At 38.8% G+C, this 18,179-nt stretch overlaps 1 protein-coding gene and 1 long non-coding RNA gene across 4 annotated transcripts; both read left to right on the top strand.

The window, feature by feature from the left end:
* The first annotated feature begins 1,566 nt into the window (after positions 1–1,566).
* On the top strand, positions 1,567–6,548 carry LOC134798932 (uncharacterized). 3 transcript variants are annotated; one of them, XR_010145285.1, is made up of 5 exons: positions 1,567–1,776; positions 2,637–2,962; positions 3,336–3,524; positions 4,378–5,473; positions 6,388–6,548. XR_010145285.1 is itself a non-coding variant. In XM_063771364.1 (4 exons), the coding sequence occupies exons 1-4, from the start codon at positions 1,667–1,669 to the stop codon at positions 4,494–4,496; spliced, it is 744 nt and encodes a 247-aa protein (XP_063627434.1). In that variant the 5' UTR covers positions 1,567–1,666; the 3' UTR covers positions 4,497–5,638. The 3 variants fall into 3 exon arrangements, 1 of the variants encoding a protein (XP_063627434.1); XM_063771364.1 differs by lacking the exon at positions 6,388–6,548 and having other exon boundaries at positions 4,378–5,638; XR_010145286.1 differs by lacking the exons at positions 1,567–1,776; positions 6,388–6,548 and adding an exon at positions 3,053–3,240 and having other exon boundaries at positions 2,398–2,962; positions 4,378–5,638.
* A 473-nt stretch (positions 6,549–7,021) lies between these two features.
* Positions 7,022–15,845, top strand: LOC134798589 (uncharacterized). Its single transcript, XR_010145226.1, has 4 exons — positions 7,022–8,459; positions 9,085–9,186; positions 9,949–10,050; positions 15,722–15,845. It is a non-coding gene; the product is annotated as an uncharacterized LOC134798589 (long non-coding RNA).
* The last annotated feature ends 2,334 nt before the right edge of the window (positions 15,846–18,179 follow it).

Here is an 18,179-nt window from a genome sequence, read left to right as displayed (position 1 = left end):
CAATCAGTGAGCAAAATGCGATTTTGCTCACTGAGTGAGACAAAATGACTCAGTGAGCAAAATCGCATTTTGCTCACTGTTTTTAAGAAGCAAAGTACCCTTGTTCGAGCTGCTGAGGTGAAAATACTATTGTCTCTGTTCGAAGTCATGGTCAAAAAAATTAAGGCCTACCGTCAGAGCAGACAAATGCGAGCGGGCGGGCAGCGTACTCGAATGCACGCGATCACAGTCGCGGTACGGCCCACACTGCCGCCACCGTATTCCCCCGTATATTATGCTAATGTGTGCGTGGCAGCGCGTGCGTACACGGCGCCCGGCGCGCACGCACACATTCAAGCCGGCAGCGGCACATTTCTATGAAGATTCACTACTGTTCTTGTACTGTGGCTATAGTAAGCACACATTGAAAATTTAAAGGGCCATATGTACTGTAAAACGTTGTACGATACACGTGCGAATAGTAATTCGCACTTGTATCATAAATAACTATTACTTTCATAGGCGGTTTGGATTGGCGGCGTGCAATTTAGTAAAATTGTAAATAATTATGATTTTTAGAATTAAGCCTCTATACATATTCCCCCTTATTCATAATCGTTTACTAAAGTTGACAAGCTGATAATAATCGTTTGTCCCTTTCCGACGTATGGGTATGATGGAAAGGGACAAACGATTATTATCGGCTAGTCAACTTTAGTAAACGTTTATGAATAAGGGGGATTGTATTTTCTCTTCTCCATGAAGTGTGTATTTTCGTTTAAGCACTATTCGATTGTCATTTTGTTTTGTAACCATATTTAATTACGCTATTTTTTTGATGTGATGGGTTTTCATTTACATAGGCTATGTGTACAGTCGCCATCAGATATATCGGAGCGGCCAAGGCGCTCACAAATATCTGAACACGCCTCTATTGTCAAGCCCCCTCCAGACTATGTGCGTGAATCGCGGCGCGACGTCGCGGAGCGAACATATCGCGAAGTTGACGTATGACTCCACACTCGCACGCTTCACGGCGATTTCGCAGTTTGGTTTGCGGCAATATGGCGGAAAAGCATCAGCATCAGCATCAGCTGATCGAGTTTAACTGTTAGTTATCTATGGCATCATACGTGATTTAGCTGTTTTTGCTATTTGTTTTATTGTAAAACCGTAAAATATATACTTGGTCAAGCAGATCTTGTCAGTCAGGCGGCAAATTTGAAAAATGTAGGCGCGAAGGGATATCGTCCCATAGAATGACTTGAATTTGAATTGAACTTGAATTTCGCACCTTTTTTTACTGACAAGATTTGCTTGACCAGCTATAGCTGCTTAATATAATATATCATGATATGATTAATATTTATCTTGCCACAGAGGAGCCAAAATATTGTGTAATGCGGAGTCTTGCAAGTTCGCGCCAGGCTGACGCAACTAGGAACAAAAAAAAGTTTTGTATGGAAAATAGTGACCTAACCATAGCCAATAAAGCAAAACAAAACGTCAGTGCTATTTAGCTGTCAAGTCAACTTAGTCAACTGTCAGCCATATTGCTTTGCTTGTCATGGCGCTTTGCATGTATTACTCGCGTATTTCTTGGAGTTTAATTTTCAAAATCCTTTACCATTTTTAAATACAATCAAATGTGATAAAAACATATAGTGACTTCATAGATTTTGTGTAAATGCCACCGAAAATCAGAGCCTTTAAATGCGAAATATGTGGCAATCTCTACACTCGCGATGTTCCCGAAAAAAGGAAATTCATGGAGAAATTCCCGTTGGATGAAGACCGGTAAGTATTGCTTTAGATACTTTTAGCTTTATTTTGGTGTAAACACACCAAAACACATCGAAAATTTGATATTTCATATCCTTTTCATTGTCAACTAGGGATGTACTACAAGTATCGATAACTTCAGCTTTGTTTGTTTATCAATGTAAATAATATAGTAAGATGAGTGAAATTTCCTGTTAGAATTTGACCAAGAAAAGTCTGCAGCGACTTTGATAGCCCACGCGGTGCAAGTGTTATTTCTACGTCATAATTTCAAAGACGTTTGACGTTTAAAATAAACACATGCACTGCGTGGGCAAGGTATCAAAATCGCTGCAGACTTTTCATGGTCTAGCTCTATCTTGCATGCGATATGACTATAATTAATCCTCCGAAAATTTTCCCAGATCTATATCTTCCTTACAGCAACAGAAACAGTCACATAACTTCCCATTTTACAAGCTTTTATTTGCCTTCACCTGTCCCGTAGTCTGTCAAATCTTCGAGCTGCGGGCTCAGTACGGTTCCATTTTTATCGACTATCACTATGCGCGTCCCTTTCGCACTTACATACTTGTTAGAACGTGACAGGCATGGTGACAAGGGATAAAAACGCGACCGTGCTAAGCCGCCTGATCTGATGATGGAGACAGGAGGTGGCCATAGGAACTCTGTGATGAAACAACGAAACCTAATTGTGTTAGGGGTTTTTAGAATTGTCTCGATGAGTATTAGTTGTCTGTCGTAAGAAAAGTACAGTCAGCGATAAAAGCTTGTACCAAAAATGAAATTTTTGCCAAAAACTTATTTAGAATCTTCCTTTCACGCTACATTTTGCTTGCAAACTGTAATTATATAACACATTTAAATGTTTTCAGGTGCAAGCAGTGGGTCAAATTAATTGGGAACGAAGACCTGGTATATCTTCCCATAGAAAAGTTACATGAATTAAAATTTGTATGCGCAGACCATTTCGAAAAAAAGCTTTTAATAAAAAAAACAATCAACTTAAAACGTCTGCCATCTGCCATACCTTCAAAAAATTTAAAAGCTGATCCACTTCCTGATGAAATGCTGCTTAATTTTCCTTGTCATGTTTATTCGAAAAGGAACATTCCTACGAATCTCGACCCTCTGGCGATCGGTGACAATGAAGTTTATTCACTACCCCAAGTAGAAGCCATCGCTGGGCCTAGTAACTCGGGTAAGTTTTAAACCTTTATTTGACAGTTGTACCTACCTCTTTTAGATGAGATGAGTGATTTTAATTATATTTTTACACTAATTTTTACAGAATCATTCATGTCTGGACAGCAGCTGCCATCTCAAGCCATACCATTAAAAAAGCTTGAAGCTATTCGAATCGCTGATGAAACTCTGCTGAATTTTTCCAATAATGCTTATTCAACATTGTTGATAAAAGGAATGACAATGAAGTTTCACTACCTCAAGTAGAAGCTATCGCTGGGCCTAGTAACTCGGGTAATTTTTAAACCTTTATTTGACAGTTATAACTTATACCTCTTTTGGATGAGTAAAGGATTTTTATTATATTTTTACACTTTTAATATTTACAGATTCATTCATGCCTGGACAGCAGCTGCCATCTCAAGCCATGCCATTACAAAAGCTTGAAGCTATTCCAATCACTGATGAAACTCAGCTGAATTTTTCCAATAATGCTTATTCAAACATTGTTGATAAAAGGAATGACAATGAAGTTTCACTACCTCAAGTAGAAGCTATCGCTGGGCCTAGTAACTCGGGTAAGTTTTAGCTTGTATTTGACAGCTAAATCTCTTGAAACGTTTTCCATTAACATATATCTAAGGACGGGCCTTAGGGCACTATGAATGATGCTAGTGCTAGTTCAGCGGTGTGCCTCACGAATTATAGCCAATAGTGCAGTGTAACGCAACTAGTTGCAACCAATCGCGCGCGCTTGATGCGAACTCATCAACCAATCGCAGTTGGTTGATTGTTGACTGCAAGATTGGCTCGAATTCGTGTCCGTGACACAGCTGTACTGGTGGCACATTCTTATTGCCCGTAAGGCCTATCCTACGTTTTCAGTAGAGTCTGGCTACTGAAATATTACACAAACTTTTGGCGGGAAATTCATGTTCTTGTTAATAATTTCTAATTAATTAATTGTGTCTTCGTAAACTAAAAGAATCTTGTTTTATAGGTAACTGCATAAGCGCACGTGGAACAAGTTTAAATGTTTGAATAAATATACAGCTTTTGTTCGCGTGCGCGATGCCGTCACGGTTTCTGGTATATCATATGATAGTAGAGATTTTAAAACGTGTGTAGCGTGTGTACAGGGTAAGGCAAGTAGGGTCCCCTTTCCTAAGAAATCTCTCAACAGGGCTAAAGAGGTCCTGGGTTTAAGTACATGCAGACGTCTGTGGGCCGCTACCATCTCCCTCATTCAGCGGTGCGAGGTATTTCTTGCTTTTCATAGATGACTATTCTAGAAAGAAGTTTGTGTACTTTTTAACTAAAAAAGGTGAAGTATTTGATAGGTTCAAAGCTTTAGTGGAGAACCAGACAGGTAAAAAGATAAAATCGCTACGTAGCGACAATGGGGGAGAATTCACAAGTTCTGCTTTTCAGGCGTATCTCAAGAGCAATGGCATCGTGCATCAAACCACTGTTCCTGGCTCCGCTGCTCAGAACGGGGTCGCAGAACGCGCGAACAGGACCGTGATGCAGGCTGCAAGATGCGGGCCTAAGCAACGAATTCTGGGCGGAGGCCGTTAACACGCGTCAAAAACCGCTGTCCTACGAAAGCTGTACTGGGGAGCACTCCCGAAGAAAAGTGGAGTGGGAAAAAGGTATCTCTAAGTCATTTACGTATCTTTGGTTCTGTGGCTTATGCGATGACTTTGATGCGTTCAAAATTAGATCCGAAAGGCAAAAAGTACATTTTTGTTGGGTATTGTCAGCATACAAAGGGTTATTATAATAGTGACGGAAATATAATAATGTGATATATTTTTAGAACCGGCTCTGAATGCCCTTTCATTTAATACCACACACGATTGGTTTCTGATCAAAAAAGTTTTTTTTTCCATACAAAAAAAGATGACGTCATAACTCTTCTACTTTTTTTTCTTTTGGTGCTACGGGTCAAATTGATTCAAATGGTCTAAAGATAAATCGTACCGATTTTCATACCTTTAACACCATTTGCAGCTAATTCCCGAATATCAGGCTGTACCGCTAACACTAGTAGTGAGTGGTAAATCATAGATCATTTATTTTTCGTGATAAACTTATTTTACATACAAAAGTAACAATGATAAGGTTAGACATAGGTACATAATTACATATTGTTTACCATGAAATGGGCTCGCCTCAGCATAATGCCGACCCGAGAGTCGGCGCTGGTCTTCCGGCGAGTCCATTTTTGTGGGCCACGATCACAGCTGTGGTACGTCTGATGATGCCAATTTGACATAAAATTCTCAGAGTACGAGCGATCGAACGAGTACGGTCATAATACATGATTCGTCTAGCTCAGGTGAATGTGATGATCCGGCCGATGCAACTTATATTCCAGAGGAGGAGAGTACGGATACTTCGGACAGTTCAACGGGTTCTCCACATTTTGGATTCCTAGCGGGCACGTCCAATCCAGATGCTCCACGGACTATACAAGAAGCACTGAGTGGTCCAGACGCTGACAATTGGAGGGAAGCAATGTCTTGTGAGTACAACTCATTATAAAAAAAAACATTTTATTTTTCTTCTCATTTTTTAAATACTTTTCGCGGAGGTACACCTACAAAAAAAATATGCATGAGTAGCCACTAATACCCACTACATACACATATAAAAATATTTGCATAAATCTTCGTGCGTCATGTCAAAAAATAACCTCCGCGAAAAGTATAAAAAAAAACGAGAAAAAAAATAAAATGTTTTTTTTTTTTATAATGAAGTATAAGGACATGATGCAGGTTAAACATATCCATTTTGTAGTCTATTTTATTGTTGTCAAATATAATTTTGTTTGGTTTATCTAACTTGAACAGTTTACAAAATATGACACTTTCAATGATACACTGATTATTTTACATTATCTTGAATAACTCGAAAACAAAAGAAGATCGAGGACTGATATTAAGCATAGAGTGTTCTTAGGACCTGCCAGTACACCACCTGAAAGAATGACCAAATCCGTCGTTGGGGGCACTTCTTGTTCGCTTAGCCTGCTAGACCCTTTGAAGCTTGTGGGTATGCTAGAAGTATCTTAGAATTATGATGATCGGTGAGCGAGCGAGTGAGTGAGTGTGTCAGTGTCGAAATTAAGGAACTTTGACGTACAATAATTCTTAAACTACAAGTTCAAATTGAATGTTTTTGAGATTATATGTAAAGCATGTTAAGCCCTATATGTCACTGAAAATTTAGGGTTCTAGCTTTAGCCAGCACAAAATTACAGGATGTCGAATACTCCCATGGAAACAGGACTTAATTTACCTAGGGGCAATCAAAGAGATGATGCCTATGATTATAGAGGTCTTGTAGGTTCTCTTATGTATATTGCTATCTGTACCCGACAGACATCGCATACGCAGTTAGCTACTTGAGTCAATTTAATGAATCATTTACTTACAGAGACCCACTGGAAAGCAGCCAAAAGAGTCTTGCGCTACTTGAAAGGTACCTTGGATCTCCGTTTGACTTTTAAGAAAAGCAAGCAGCAGCTGGATATCACTGAATATGCGGATGCAGACTGGGGCAGTGACGACGTAGACCGCCGGTCGTACACGGGCTACGTCTTTAAAATAGGTGAGTCAGTATAGTTACTTGGGAAAGTCGCAAGCAAAAAACAGTTAGCCTTAGCTCTACCGAAGCCGAATACTACTCTTTGTCAAATTCTTGTAAACAGGGTTTGTTTATTAGTACATTTCTGAAAGAAATTATAAATAAAGAAATTGTACCGACAATTTTCAATGACAATTAGTCAGCGCTAAAATTGTGTAGAAGCTCATCATCATGCTAGGACCAAACATATCGATATACGGCATCATTTTATTAGAGAACTTGTAAATAGTAATAAGATTACTATTGAGTATCTGAATACTAATGATATGTTGGCAGATATACTGACAAAAGCGTTGTGTAAAGTTAAACACAGTAAGTTTGTGAGACAACTCACATTACTGTCATAGGTAAATGCATATAACTATGTATTATATGTAATAATTGTGTTCTTAATGTAATTACCATCAGGGTTTTGTTGGTTTAGTCAAACATGATAGTGATTACATGAAATTAAAAGACTCGTTTATTTTATAAACATTTATTGAATTACAATTCATAATGTGGATAACTGAACTTTGTTGATACGGTGTAGCGAAAGTTCAGTGCATATGTTTTTGTTAATTTACTTTTTTATTTATTAGAAGTGTCGGTCACTACTTAAGTTTTGTGTTTGTGTGTTTAAACAAGATTGATTTGGTTTAAGGGCCAGTGTTGGAAAGTGTCTTCGTAAACTAAAAGCATCTTGTTTTATAGGTTACTGCATAAACGCACGTGGAACAAGTCACAGAGTAAATAATAGTACTAGGTACAGAAGACTCACTCTCTAACAAAACGCGTCTGTTACGATCAGCACAGATATGGCCGCTAGGTGGCGACAGCGCCACGCGCGGCTTATGGCTTTCCCCAAAATTGGGGCGGAACGGATGCACTTTTAACTACCTGTAGCAAAGCGACGAAATCGCGGAGTGAGCCACGTCTGAACAAGTATAAATGTTTGAATAAATATACAGCTTTTGTTCGCGTGCGTGATGCCGTCACATTCGTTTCGACCTTTCTGCTGAACAGCCTAAATTTGTAATCAGTGCTTATTCCTCGACAATATACATCTTCATATGGACTTATCATAGTTTCCTTTACGCCCAGGTTTAAAAATTCAAAAGATCTTGGGCTGGTCACACTTTGTGTAGTAAGAATTAGTTTTGATACTAGAAAATATTTTTGATTTTCTGTGCACACATAAGGTACCTAAGGAAATAAATTAAATATACGTTGACGTGCACTCAAAGTCAGCGCACATAATTTCTACCACTATGTAAAGTACAGTCAACGACAAACAGACATGTTTACGATACAATGTTTTGATTTTATTGATATTTTCCAGAACTTCTAGTTTATCCGTTTCTTTACACACTTATCCTGTTTATGATATTAATAAATTCACATACTTTAATCAAAGTTATAGGCAAATGTTAGAACTAGCACTTAAAGTATCAAAATATATAGAGCACCAACCTACTAAATTTTTTACGCTTGTAAACATTGCAGTTTTTCGTTATACAACGCTTCACGTCGACTTCGCACATCATCGTAATTGTTTACGAGCTTAAATAGTAGTTTGCGGACCTCACTCGGTATAGTAATTATTAATATTATTTAAAATAAACCCCTTATAAACCGCAAACAATTTGAATGAATGACATAAATTGACAACTGACTTTTAGCTTTTTTTTTAAATGACAATTGGTGATACAACAAAGAAATATCTGTCAAAAATATTTGGCTGGCCAGACACTATTTAGATTATAATTATATGCTTTGAATATTTACAGAATCATATATGCTCGAGCAACAGCTGTCAAGTCAAAGATTAAGTCACAAATAAATATCCCAATCACGTAAAAGGAAACGGTGACACAGTTCAGGTAAATAGAGTTAATAATGTTAATATACTTGGTCAAGCAAATCTTATCAGTAGAAAAAGGCGGAAACACAAATTTTCTATGGGCCGATAACCCTTCGCGCCTACATTTTTAAATTTGCCGCCCTTTTCTACTGACAATATTTGCTTGACCATCTATATATGATGCACCAGTCACCTGCAATAATTTACAGGGTGAATATAATAGGTCCTACTCAGCAACATTTAATATGGGACCAACCCCGAAATAGCGCAGTATAATTGACGCTCCCATACAAAATATCAACAAAATGTTAAATTGGTATTTTCGTGTAAGCAATACATGTAGACAGCAAGACCTGCCGTAGTCGAGTAAAAATATTAAAATGATATAGGTAGACCCTTATTGGCCCATGGCCTGGCACTAGAAATATTACAAAAATGTAAAGTTACATACCAGTACAGTGAGCTGCGAAAATGCATGGAGAAATTATGAATGAAGTCATTGATAAAGTCGCCATACACTTTTACGGATACAGTACTTCTTAATAATTATCAACATTTTACAGTACATTATGGCCCTTTAAACTTTCGACATAACTATGAACGTGTTGTGCCAATTACTGCACTAATGATTTTTTAATTTACAGACCCACCTACATCAAGACAGTCGCATTTACTGGATCATGATTATTGTAAAAAAAACAAGAGCAGCTTCCAATCACCTAAAAGAAAAAAGTTATCTGCTTCAGGTAAACTCTGCTTGTGTTTCTGTTTTCTTTTGCGTTGTTTCCTTTTATTGAGGTGTGTAATATAGTATTTGTATTGTATTGTCAAGTTTGAGTCCTGATGATGAGATCCATCAGGAATCGAATGGACTCCTTAAATATTACAGGCATATATAGGTATTGTGATTTTAGTTTCACTTCAACAAATCAAGCATAATATATAATATGAGTTTAAAAAAACCGGCCAAGTGCGAGTCGGACTCGCGTTTCTAGGGTTCCGTACATAAGTCCGACTCACGCTTGACTGCACATTTCTAATAGGTTTTCCTGCCATCTGTAGGTAAAGAACTGTTTTGTGTATTTTTTTCAAAATTTTAGACCCAGTAGTTTCGGAGATAAAGGGGAGGGGAATGGTGATTTTATGGCTATTTTCTTAAATAGCTTCGAACCTATGTATTTTCAAAATTATAAAAAAAAACATGTCCCTCTTTGGGTTACTAATTTACATATGTGTACCGAATTTCAAATTGGTCCAGTAGTTTCCGAGAAAATAGGCTGTGACAGACGGACAGACAGACAGACGCACGAATGATCCTAAAAAACGGAACTTTTTCCTTTTGAGGTACGGAACCCTAAAACGTGGCATTTGATGACGTGGAACTGCTGATGATGATCAGATTGAAATTCTTCAACGACGCCTAGTTCACGTTAGGTTTTTAGCAAACATCTTAGAGATGGTAACTCCTTATTACCAAATGTAATAAAATATTTTATTCATAATTACAGAGCCATCTACATCGAGACAGTCGCATTTACTAGACCATGATTATTCTAAAAAAAAGAAGAGCATCCTCCAATCACCTAAAAGAAGAAAGTTATCTGCCAAAGGTAAACAGCACTGTGTATTTACATAAAGATTTCAGAATCAGAAGGACCCTTCCCATGTTTTTCAGGGTTCCGCACCCAAAGGGTAAAAACGGAACCCTATTACTAAGACTCCTCTGTCCTTCTGGCACCAGACTATATCTCATGAACCGTGATAGCTAGACAGTTGAAATTTTCGCAGATGATGTATTTCTGTTGCTGCTATAACAACAAATACTAATTTAAAATAAGTTCAAAAACTAAAACCCGACTACTACTGCTAATCGCGCTGTAAAAAGTATGAAATGAAGAATGAATGAAGAAGAAACCTTTTTCAGACGAGTTCCTTAGTTACTATAATAAACATCTCTCCGAAATAGATTGCTTTCAAAATTCGATGTCTAGTCTAAAAACCATAGTTAAACGTAAGTTGTTTTAGTACCTAAGTACTGATAGCAGTTTTTTCTATCTGATATTAATATGCAGTAGTTATAATTGTACTTACACAGTTAACATAATTTATAATTTATGAACCTCCAGGTCTTTTTTTTATTGTATCTTTTGTTGCAGTACATCTTTTGTATTGTATTTTTAGGGTTCCGTACCCAAAGGGTAAAACGGGACCCTATTACTAAGACTTCGCTGTCCGTCCGTCCGTCCGTCCGTCCGTCCGTCCGTCCGTCCGTCCGTCCGTCCGTCCGTCTGTCACCAGGCTGTATCACACGAACCGTGATAGCTAGACAGTTGAAATTTTCACAGATGATGTATTTCTGTTGCCGCTATAACAACAAATACTAAAAACAGAATAAAATAAAGATTTAAATGGGGCTCCCATACAACAAACGTGATTTTTGACCAAAGTTAAGCAACGTCGGGAGTGGTCAGTATTTGGATGGGTGACCGTTTTTTTTTTTGCTTTTTTTTTGTTTTTTTTTTTTGCATTATGGTACGGAATCCTTCGTGCGCGAGTCCGACTCGCACTTGCCCGGTTTTTGATATGTTTATATGACTGTTTGGTTTTCTCAATAAAAAAAAAAGATAGAATTCTTATCTAAAAATATAATACAGGAAATATAGTCCCCAATCCGCATTGGGCTAGCGTGGGGACTATAGCCCAGCAAGCCCTCTCGATGAGAGGAGGCCTGTGCCCAGCAGTGGGACGCTTATAGGCTGAATTTTTTTTTAAATTCATCATTCTTCTTAGGCTAGGGTTTTTATAATATGAATATAAAAGAAAAATATAAAAACACTTACAAAACAATAAAAAATACATAATTATAAACACATTATAAAAAAACCTAACCTAGGGTGCCGCCAGCAGCGGGGCAAGGCCCAAGCTACCGGTGGTCAGGGCTGCAGAGAGAGGAACCGACGTACTATCCGCGCCGTGTCCAAGATCACCGCCTTCTGCATCTGTCCCTTGTTCCAACCACCTAGCGAGAGTCTCTCAAGATGTAGGACTCTTCGCTATTTAATTAAACCGTTCACTGAAACAACTAGCGGGACAATGGCCGTCGAATCAACAAACATACAAATTATTATTATGTCTGTCTTTTACAATTTCTCGGAACCATGGGGTCCCGGGCATTTGGAAGGCGTGCGTGGGGCCGAAGCCAACACGTAGAGGCCCCTTGTAATAAGACAATTTACTCTAAATGTAATGTGACACCAACCGATGATTATCCCTGTTTGCACTATAGTAGTGCACCCAAGGACAAGCCCCGGTTAGTGTAAGACTATTGTAAGAAAAGGTACAAAAATAAACCGGGCTATTGAGTTGAGTTGCTAGTGGGCTAGTAACCGGGACTATGGAGGAGACTATGGCACCTGCCCTGCTCATATGTTAAAAAACATGAAAAAATGGGCCAGGTGGTGACTCGCCAACTCACAATATGGGTCCCCGAAAACGGCCGCTCGCACGGAGCGACAAGGGGACAACATCACGTGAGCGGCTCAGGGCGTGGAGAGGTGTGCACCGCTTTCTACCCAGTGGCTGTAAGCAGCCACTGTGCCAACTCGCGTCTTAGACATATTTCACTTCCGCCCTGCGAGCATATAAAGTCTATTTCAATAGAACTTGGTAACTATGTAAACAAACCGCCATATTGAAATTGTCTCTGAATGATGAATTTACTAGTGATGGTCAAGACTCCTACTTACTACTTTACTAATGTCAAACCATATCGAATAATAAAATACCAAAAGTAAAAAAACAAGTAGTTACTTATTTTTAATTTGTTTAATCACGATAAGAAGACAAATTAGTACTTAAGAATGATGTATTGATGTATTTTATAACCGCGGCGGTAGGTACAGAGCGTGGGTTGGGTAGTGTGTAGCGGGTTTATATCACAAACTTTAGTCACAACACTACCCATCATAGACAATTGTAGAATTTAAAAGAAACAAAACCGTCATTCCATCAAGTCCTAATAACCTAACTTATGAACCCATTTTAAACTTTTAATTAAATATCCAAGATACAGTTATATATTTATGTATTTTACGGAACGGACCGTTTGAATAGTGTATATGTGTATGGTTTCAATGGTATTTGATGAGGTGGTGTGAAAAGTCAAAGAGAAACAGTGATAAAACAAAGTTACGTTGTTTGTTTACATAGTTAGCAAGTTCTATTGAAATAGACTTTAGCTCTGACACCCCACTCTGGACGGCCGGTTAAGGCAAGCCACACTGTTAAAAATTATGTAATTTTACATTCAAAAAAATTACATAATCCTGTAAAATTCCCGAAAAATTTACGAGAATTACGTAAAATGTCATATTTTTCCGTAAATTTCCCAGATTTTTCGGGAATTTTACAGGATTATGTAATTTTTTTGCATGTAAAATTACATAATTTTTAACAGTGCAGAGGTGAGAGTCCTGCGGCCCCTGCTCAGTGTTCACTCCAGCCGGCCAATGAAGGCAAGCCGGAGAGAGGGGCCTGACCGACTCTCGGGGGTATGGGACCCAAGGGACGTCACTTCCCATTCAGCTCGCCACAAGCTGCCCTGGGGGCTTATTATTATTATTATTATTTGTATGTCTTTCCATATCTCGGGACCATGGGGTCCCGGACCTTTGGGAGGCGTGCGTGGGGCCGAAGCCAACAGCACAGAGGCCCTTTAAGACAAGTTTGATGTTATGTAATACACCAGCTAGAACCCATTCACGGGTACAAATAGATACCCGTAAATCGGTCCCAGCTGGCGTAGGAGCTATTGTAAATGCAATGGAGAAGAGTGCCGGTTATGGTGTTGAAGTTTGGCTGGTCAAAAGATTGGGCTATTGCCGAGAGGTCCGGACACCTGCCATAACAATGTTTCTATACGTTATCGAGGCAGGCGGTGTCTTGCCACTAACTAGGTGGGCCCCTGAAAGTCGTCGTAAAGACGACCAGGAGCAACACTGATGTAAGCGGCTCAGGGGTGTCGAGAGGTGTGCGCCGCTTTCTACCCAGTGGCTGTTATAACAGCCACTGTGCCAACTCGCGTCTTATGCATCTTTCACTGTCGCTAGCTATATGCACCCCTGGAGCATATAGCTAGCGACTCCTCTCTGGACGGCCAATGAAGGCCAGAGCTGAGAGTCCTGCGGGTCCCCTTGGGGTCCACTCCGACCGACGAAGACACGCCGGAGACGGAGATCCTGACCGACTCTCGGGAGCACTCGGGTCCGTGGGGTCGTTACTCCCCAACAGCTCGCCACAAGCTGCCCTGCGGGCTTATTATTATATTATGTATTATAATTTTTTAAATTAAAAAATACCACGTAATATAATTCACTATTTTCTTTCTATATTTACAGAGATTCAAAGGATCGCCGTGGTCGTATGCCACGCAATTATAAACTTTAAGGTAACGTGGCATACGACCACGGCTATCCTCTGAATCTCTGTAAAATTATAAAAAAAAATAGTAAATTATATAACGTTATATTTTTTAGTTTAAAAATGATAAGATTAATAATATTTCCAGTATGATATTTTCAGAATTCTATCTTGTTTTATACTTTTTAGAGCGCGATTTACAGTAGTAGTCGGCTAGTCGTGTTTTAGTTTTAGAACTTATTTTTAATTTAATTAATTTTGGGGTCATGATTTCGTACTGATGACTATTTGAAGCATAGACTAGGAATCCTCTAGACCGAGTTTAGAGCAATTATTTCATGCAACCGATGATGCCAAAAATGCGGGGGTGCGCGGGACGAGGTGAGCGAAGTCCCGTGTCGTGATTGGTCCGTTCAAAGACACGGACGTCACACAAAGACACTTTCGACTGGAACATGGAGTAATGCGTGGCAGAGGGGGTAGTGCGACTACGCTCAGTCTGGAGGATGTTTCGTTTGTGATTTGAAGTCACTTTATATTACTTTTGCGAGGGCGTCGTCAATACAGAAATACACACAGAGCGCCGCATATATCGGACTACGCCCGACTCCTTTGGCTTTGGGACGCGTACACCGCGCCACGTACGTTGGGCTACGCCCGACTCTTTTAGTATATGACGCTCATAGTACATAATATAATTATATTAACGTTCGTGATGACTTTATGACCTCTAGAGGGCGCCGTGTTCAACCAGCGGACGACTAAGGGCCAGTTGCACCAACCACATTTGACAGACTGATCAACGTCAGCCCCAGCGCTTTACTATGAAACTTTCCATACATAAAAATTTAGCGAACTCTTTAACGATAGGTACCTATCGGTTTGGTGCAACCGACCCTAAGACGATTCGAATGACATGTCGTTTGTCAAATTATAATGAGTACTTTAGAAGTTATGAGGGAACAGATGAACGTACATATATACGAGTACATACCCACATACATACCGGTAAAAATCATAACCCTCCTTTTGCGTTACCGTAGTCGGGTAAAAAGTACAGAACCCTTGGTGGGCGAGTCCGACTCGCACTTGTCTATGTTTGTTACTCCATACGGCAAAGTGCGAGTCGGACGCGCGCACGACGTGCTCCGTACCATTACGGCAAAAAAATTACATTTGTTGTATGGGAGCGACACTTATATATTTATTTTATTCTGTTTTTAGTACTTGTTGTTATAGCCTCAACAGAAATACACTGTGAAAACTTCAACTGTCACGGTTCATGAGATGTATCTCATCGCTGGCGTGGCGGCTGGCTGGCTGGCATTTCCATCTCCATGTAGCCTCGACAGCCATATTTTTTTTTAAATTATCTGCATTTAAATAGTGGTAGGTATTTGTTGAAATTGAACTGCTCATGAAAACTATGAATGAAAATCCTCTAAGGCAGCGGTCGGCAACCTGCGGCCCGCGGGCCGCATGCGGCTCGTGAACCTGTTACTTGCGGCCCGAGAGCCGCCTTGGCTATTTTGTATGTAATAGTGACAAACGACAATGTCTCATAAAGTCATAAATATTAACAAAGTACGGCCCGCGTCACCTCCGTTAACTACTATTTGGCCCTTGGCTGCTAAAAGGTTCCCGACCGCTGCTCCAAGGCATAAGATTTTTGAAAGTCTTGATGCACTATGGTTGAAAATAATTTAAATGGCATTGAAAATTATTTATTTCAATTTATATTTTATCAGAAATAAAGAAGTATTGTGGTATTATTATATTATGGACATGAACTATTTGATCTTTATTTTTATGTTTTTCGTTGAAATAACTCGGTTAAATAAGGTATATATTTTATTTTTACAGATTTACAAGTGACACCACGAAAAACAAAATTATTAAAAAAAAATTGATTTCTACAAGCAGAAAATAACAACATTGCGTGAAGGAAATGTATTGCCGCGCATTAAATCATTAGCTCTGAAGACCTTAATCACTGCCCATACAACCATTTCCAGTCGCCGTTACGACGCGGTGTTGACACATCTTGTGTCGACACCGTCTGTTTCGGTCACAATTCCAGTCGCAGAGTCGTCGCCGTGTCGACACAGTTACCAGAAATGGGGAAGGGTCGACACATGACACAAAGTGACATAAAGTGTGGTCGCCGTGTGCACACATTGTTTCGGGTTTGCGACTACTTCATGCCAAAATCATTCGTTCATTCGTTCATTTTGTTCCTGTCAAATGGAAACTGTCAGATGGAAAAATACTTAAATAAAAATAAGTGACATTAATACGCCATCTCTAAAACGGATTACAAGACGTAATTATATATTGTTTGCATTTATATTACAATAGGACTTAAATTATTATGGGGAATTAAACTGCTCGAGTGATTTGATAAACTAAGTGTAATATAATCAACGCGCCACCACATTGTTTTAGTTTAGCCGGAAATGAAATTGTTTACTTCTCAGTGCCTGTGTTCATAACTATATTATTTGAAGCATTTTTAGTACTTCGATGCGTATACTATACTTAAATAACAGAAATAACGCTTTACATACTACGAAACTTGTTAATTATGATGTATAAATATGGTTTAAGGCTGAGAAATATTGCAGTCACAAAGTAGTTGCAATGTTTCGACTTTGTGTCGACTCTGTGTTGACACATGACACGCGCTGTCAAAAGTAATAACAAAGTTACTGGTATGTTACTGGATTTGCAAAATGGCTCCTTGTGTTGATTTGTTTTCAGATATTCTCAAAGTGTAAAAATGCCGTGGTCAGATATGGGCAATTGGGCATTAATCGATTAACTGTTTATTCGACTAATTAATGGAATAAAAAAAGTTAATTCTCAAATTTTAATCGCGATTAGTTTAGTCGACCTAACATAGATTGAAATTGAATTAATCTGAATATTAATCGAATAAATTATCGATTAAATCTCGATTGAAAGATGACAGGGGGCCATTTTTGTACGTAAAAATAATAGAAATGTCTTGCATGCAGATGGTAGCAAAACACTTTGTCATAAAAGTCGAGATGGGTGTCGATATATAGGTTTTAGGGAGTGCCGATTTCGAAAATAATGACCATTTTGGAATCCGAAATGGCGGCCATGCACAGTGTCATAAAAGTCGTCATGGATGTCGTTTTATACGTTTTAGGGGGCCCCAATTTTGAAAATGATGACCATTTTGGAATCCAAAATGGCGGCCATGCACTATGCCATAAAAGTCGTCATGGGTGTCGTTTTATAGGTTTTAGGGGGCGCAGATTTCGAAAATGATGACCATTTTGGATTCCAAGATGGCGGCCATGCACTATGTCATAAAAGTCGTCATGGATGTCGTTTTATAGGTTTTAGGGGGCCCCGATTTAGAAAATGATGACCATTTTGAAATCCAAAATGGCGGCCATGCACTATGTCATAAAAGTCGTCATGGGTGTCGTTTTATAGGTTTTGGGGGGCGCAGATTTAGAAAATGATAACCATTTTGGATTCCAAAATGGCGGCCATGCACTATGTCATAAAAGTCGTCATGGGTGTCGTTTTATAGGTTTTAGGGGGCGCAGATTTCGAAAATGATGACCATTTTGGATTCCAAGATGGCGGCCATGCACTATGTCATAAAAGTCGTCATGTATGTCGTTTTATAGGTTTTAGGGGCGCAGATTTCGAAAATGATAACATTTTCAATTTCAAAATGGCGGCAATGCACTATGTCATAAAAGTCGTCATGGATATCGTTTTATAGGTTTTAGGGGGCGCAGATTTCGAAAATGATGACTATTTTGGATTCCACTTTTATGACAAAATACGTAGCCGCCATCTTGGATTATAAAATTATCATCGTTTTCGAATTCTGCACTCCCTAAAACCTATAAATCGACATCCGTGACGACGCAAGTTATCTTTATTTTCAGATCTAACAAATTGCTACAGAATACAAAGGACAAAAAAGAAGCGAGGAAGTAATGAAACAAGCAAAAATACAGATGATTCCTCGACGCAATTGGGTGATTCTTAAATTGTGTCCAGATTTTTTTTGTCATAAAAGTTTTTATTTTTCACATATTACTCTCACAAGTTCCGTGACATTTCGACCTTGTAATTTTTTAAGTAAATGTTTTTGTTTATCTATGAGGATCTCACTAGAATAGTATAATCAAGGTATGTTTATATTTGATGAATGAAATAGTAACGCAAAAAAAAAATATATTTGTGTCTTATATTCCTGCCGAAGACTTTTATTTTACCTTTTCCTTCTACACAAGTTTGGCCAAGTAATAAGAATTTAGGGCTCTCAATT

The sequence above is a fragment of the Cydia splendana genome, chromosome 17 (genome assembly GCF_910591565.1).
Source record: "Cydia splendana chromosome 17, ilCydSple1.2, whole genome shotgun sequence".
NCBI lineage: Eukaryota > Metazoa > Arthropoda > Insecta > Lepidoptera > Tortricidae > Cydia > Cydia splendana.
Note: the sequence above shows the minus strand (reverse complement) of the source record. Positions and strands in the feature narration are given on the sequence as shown.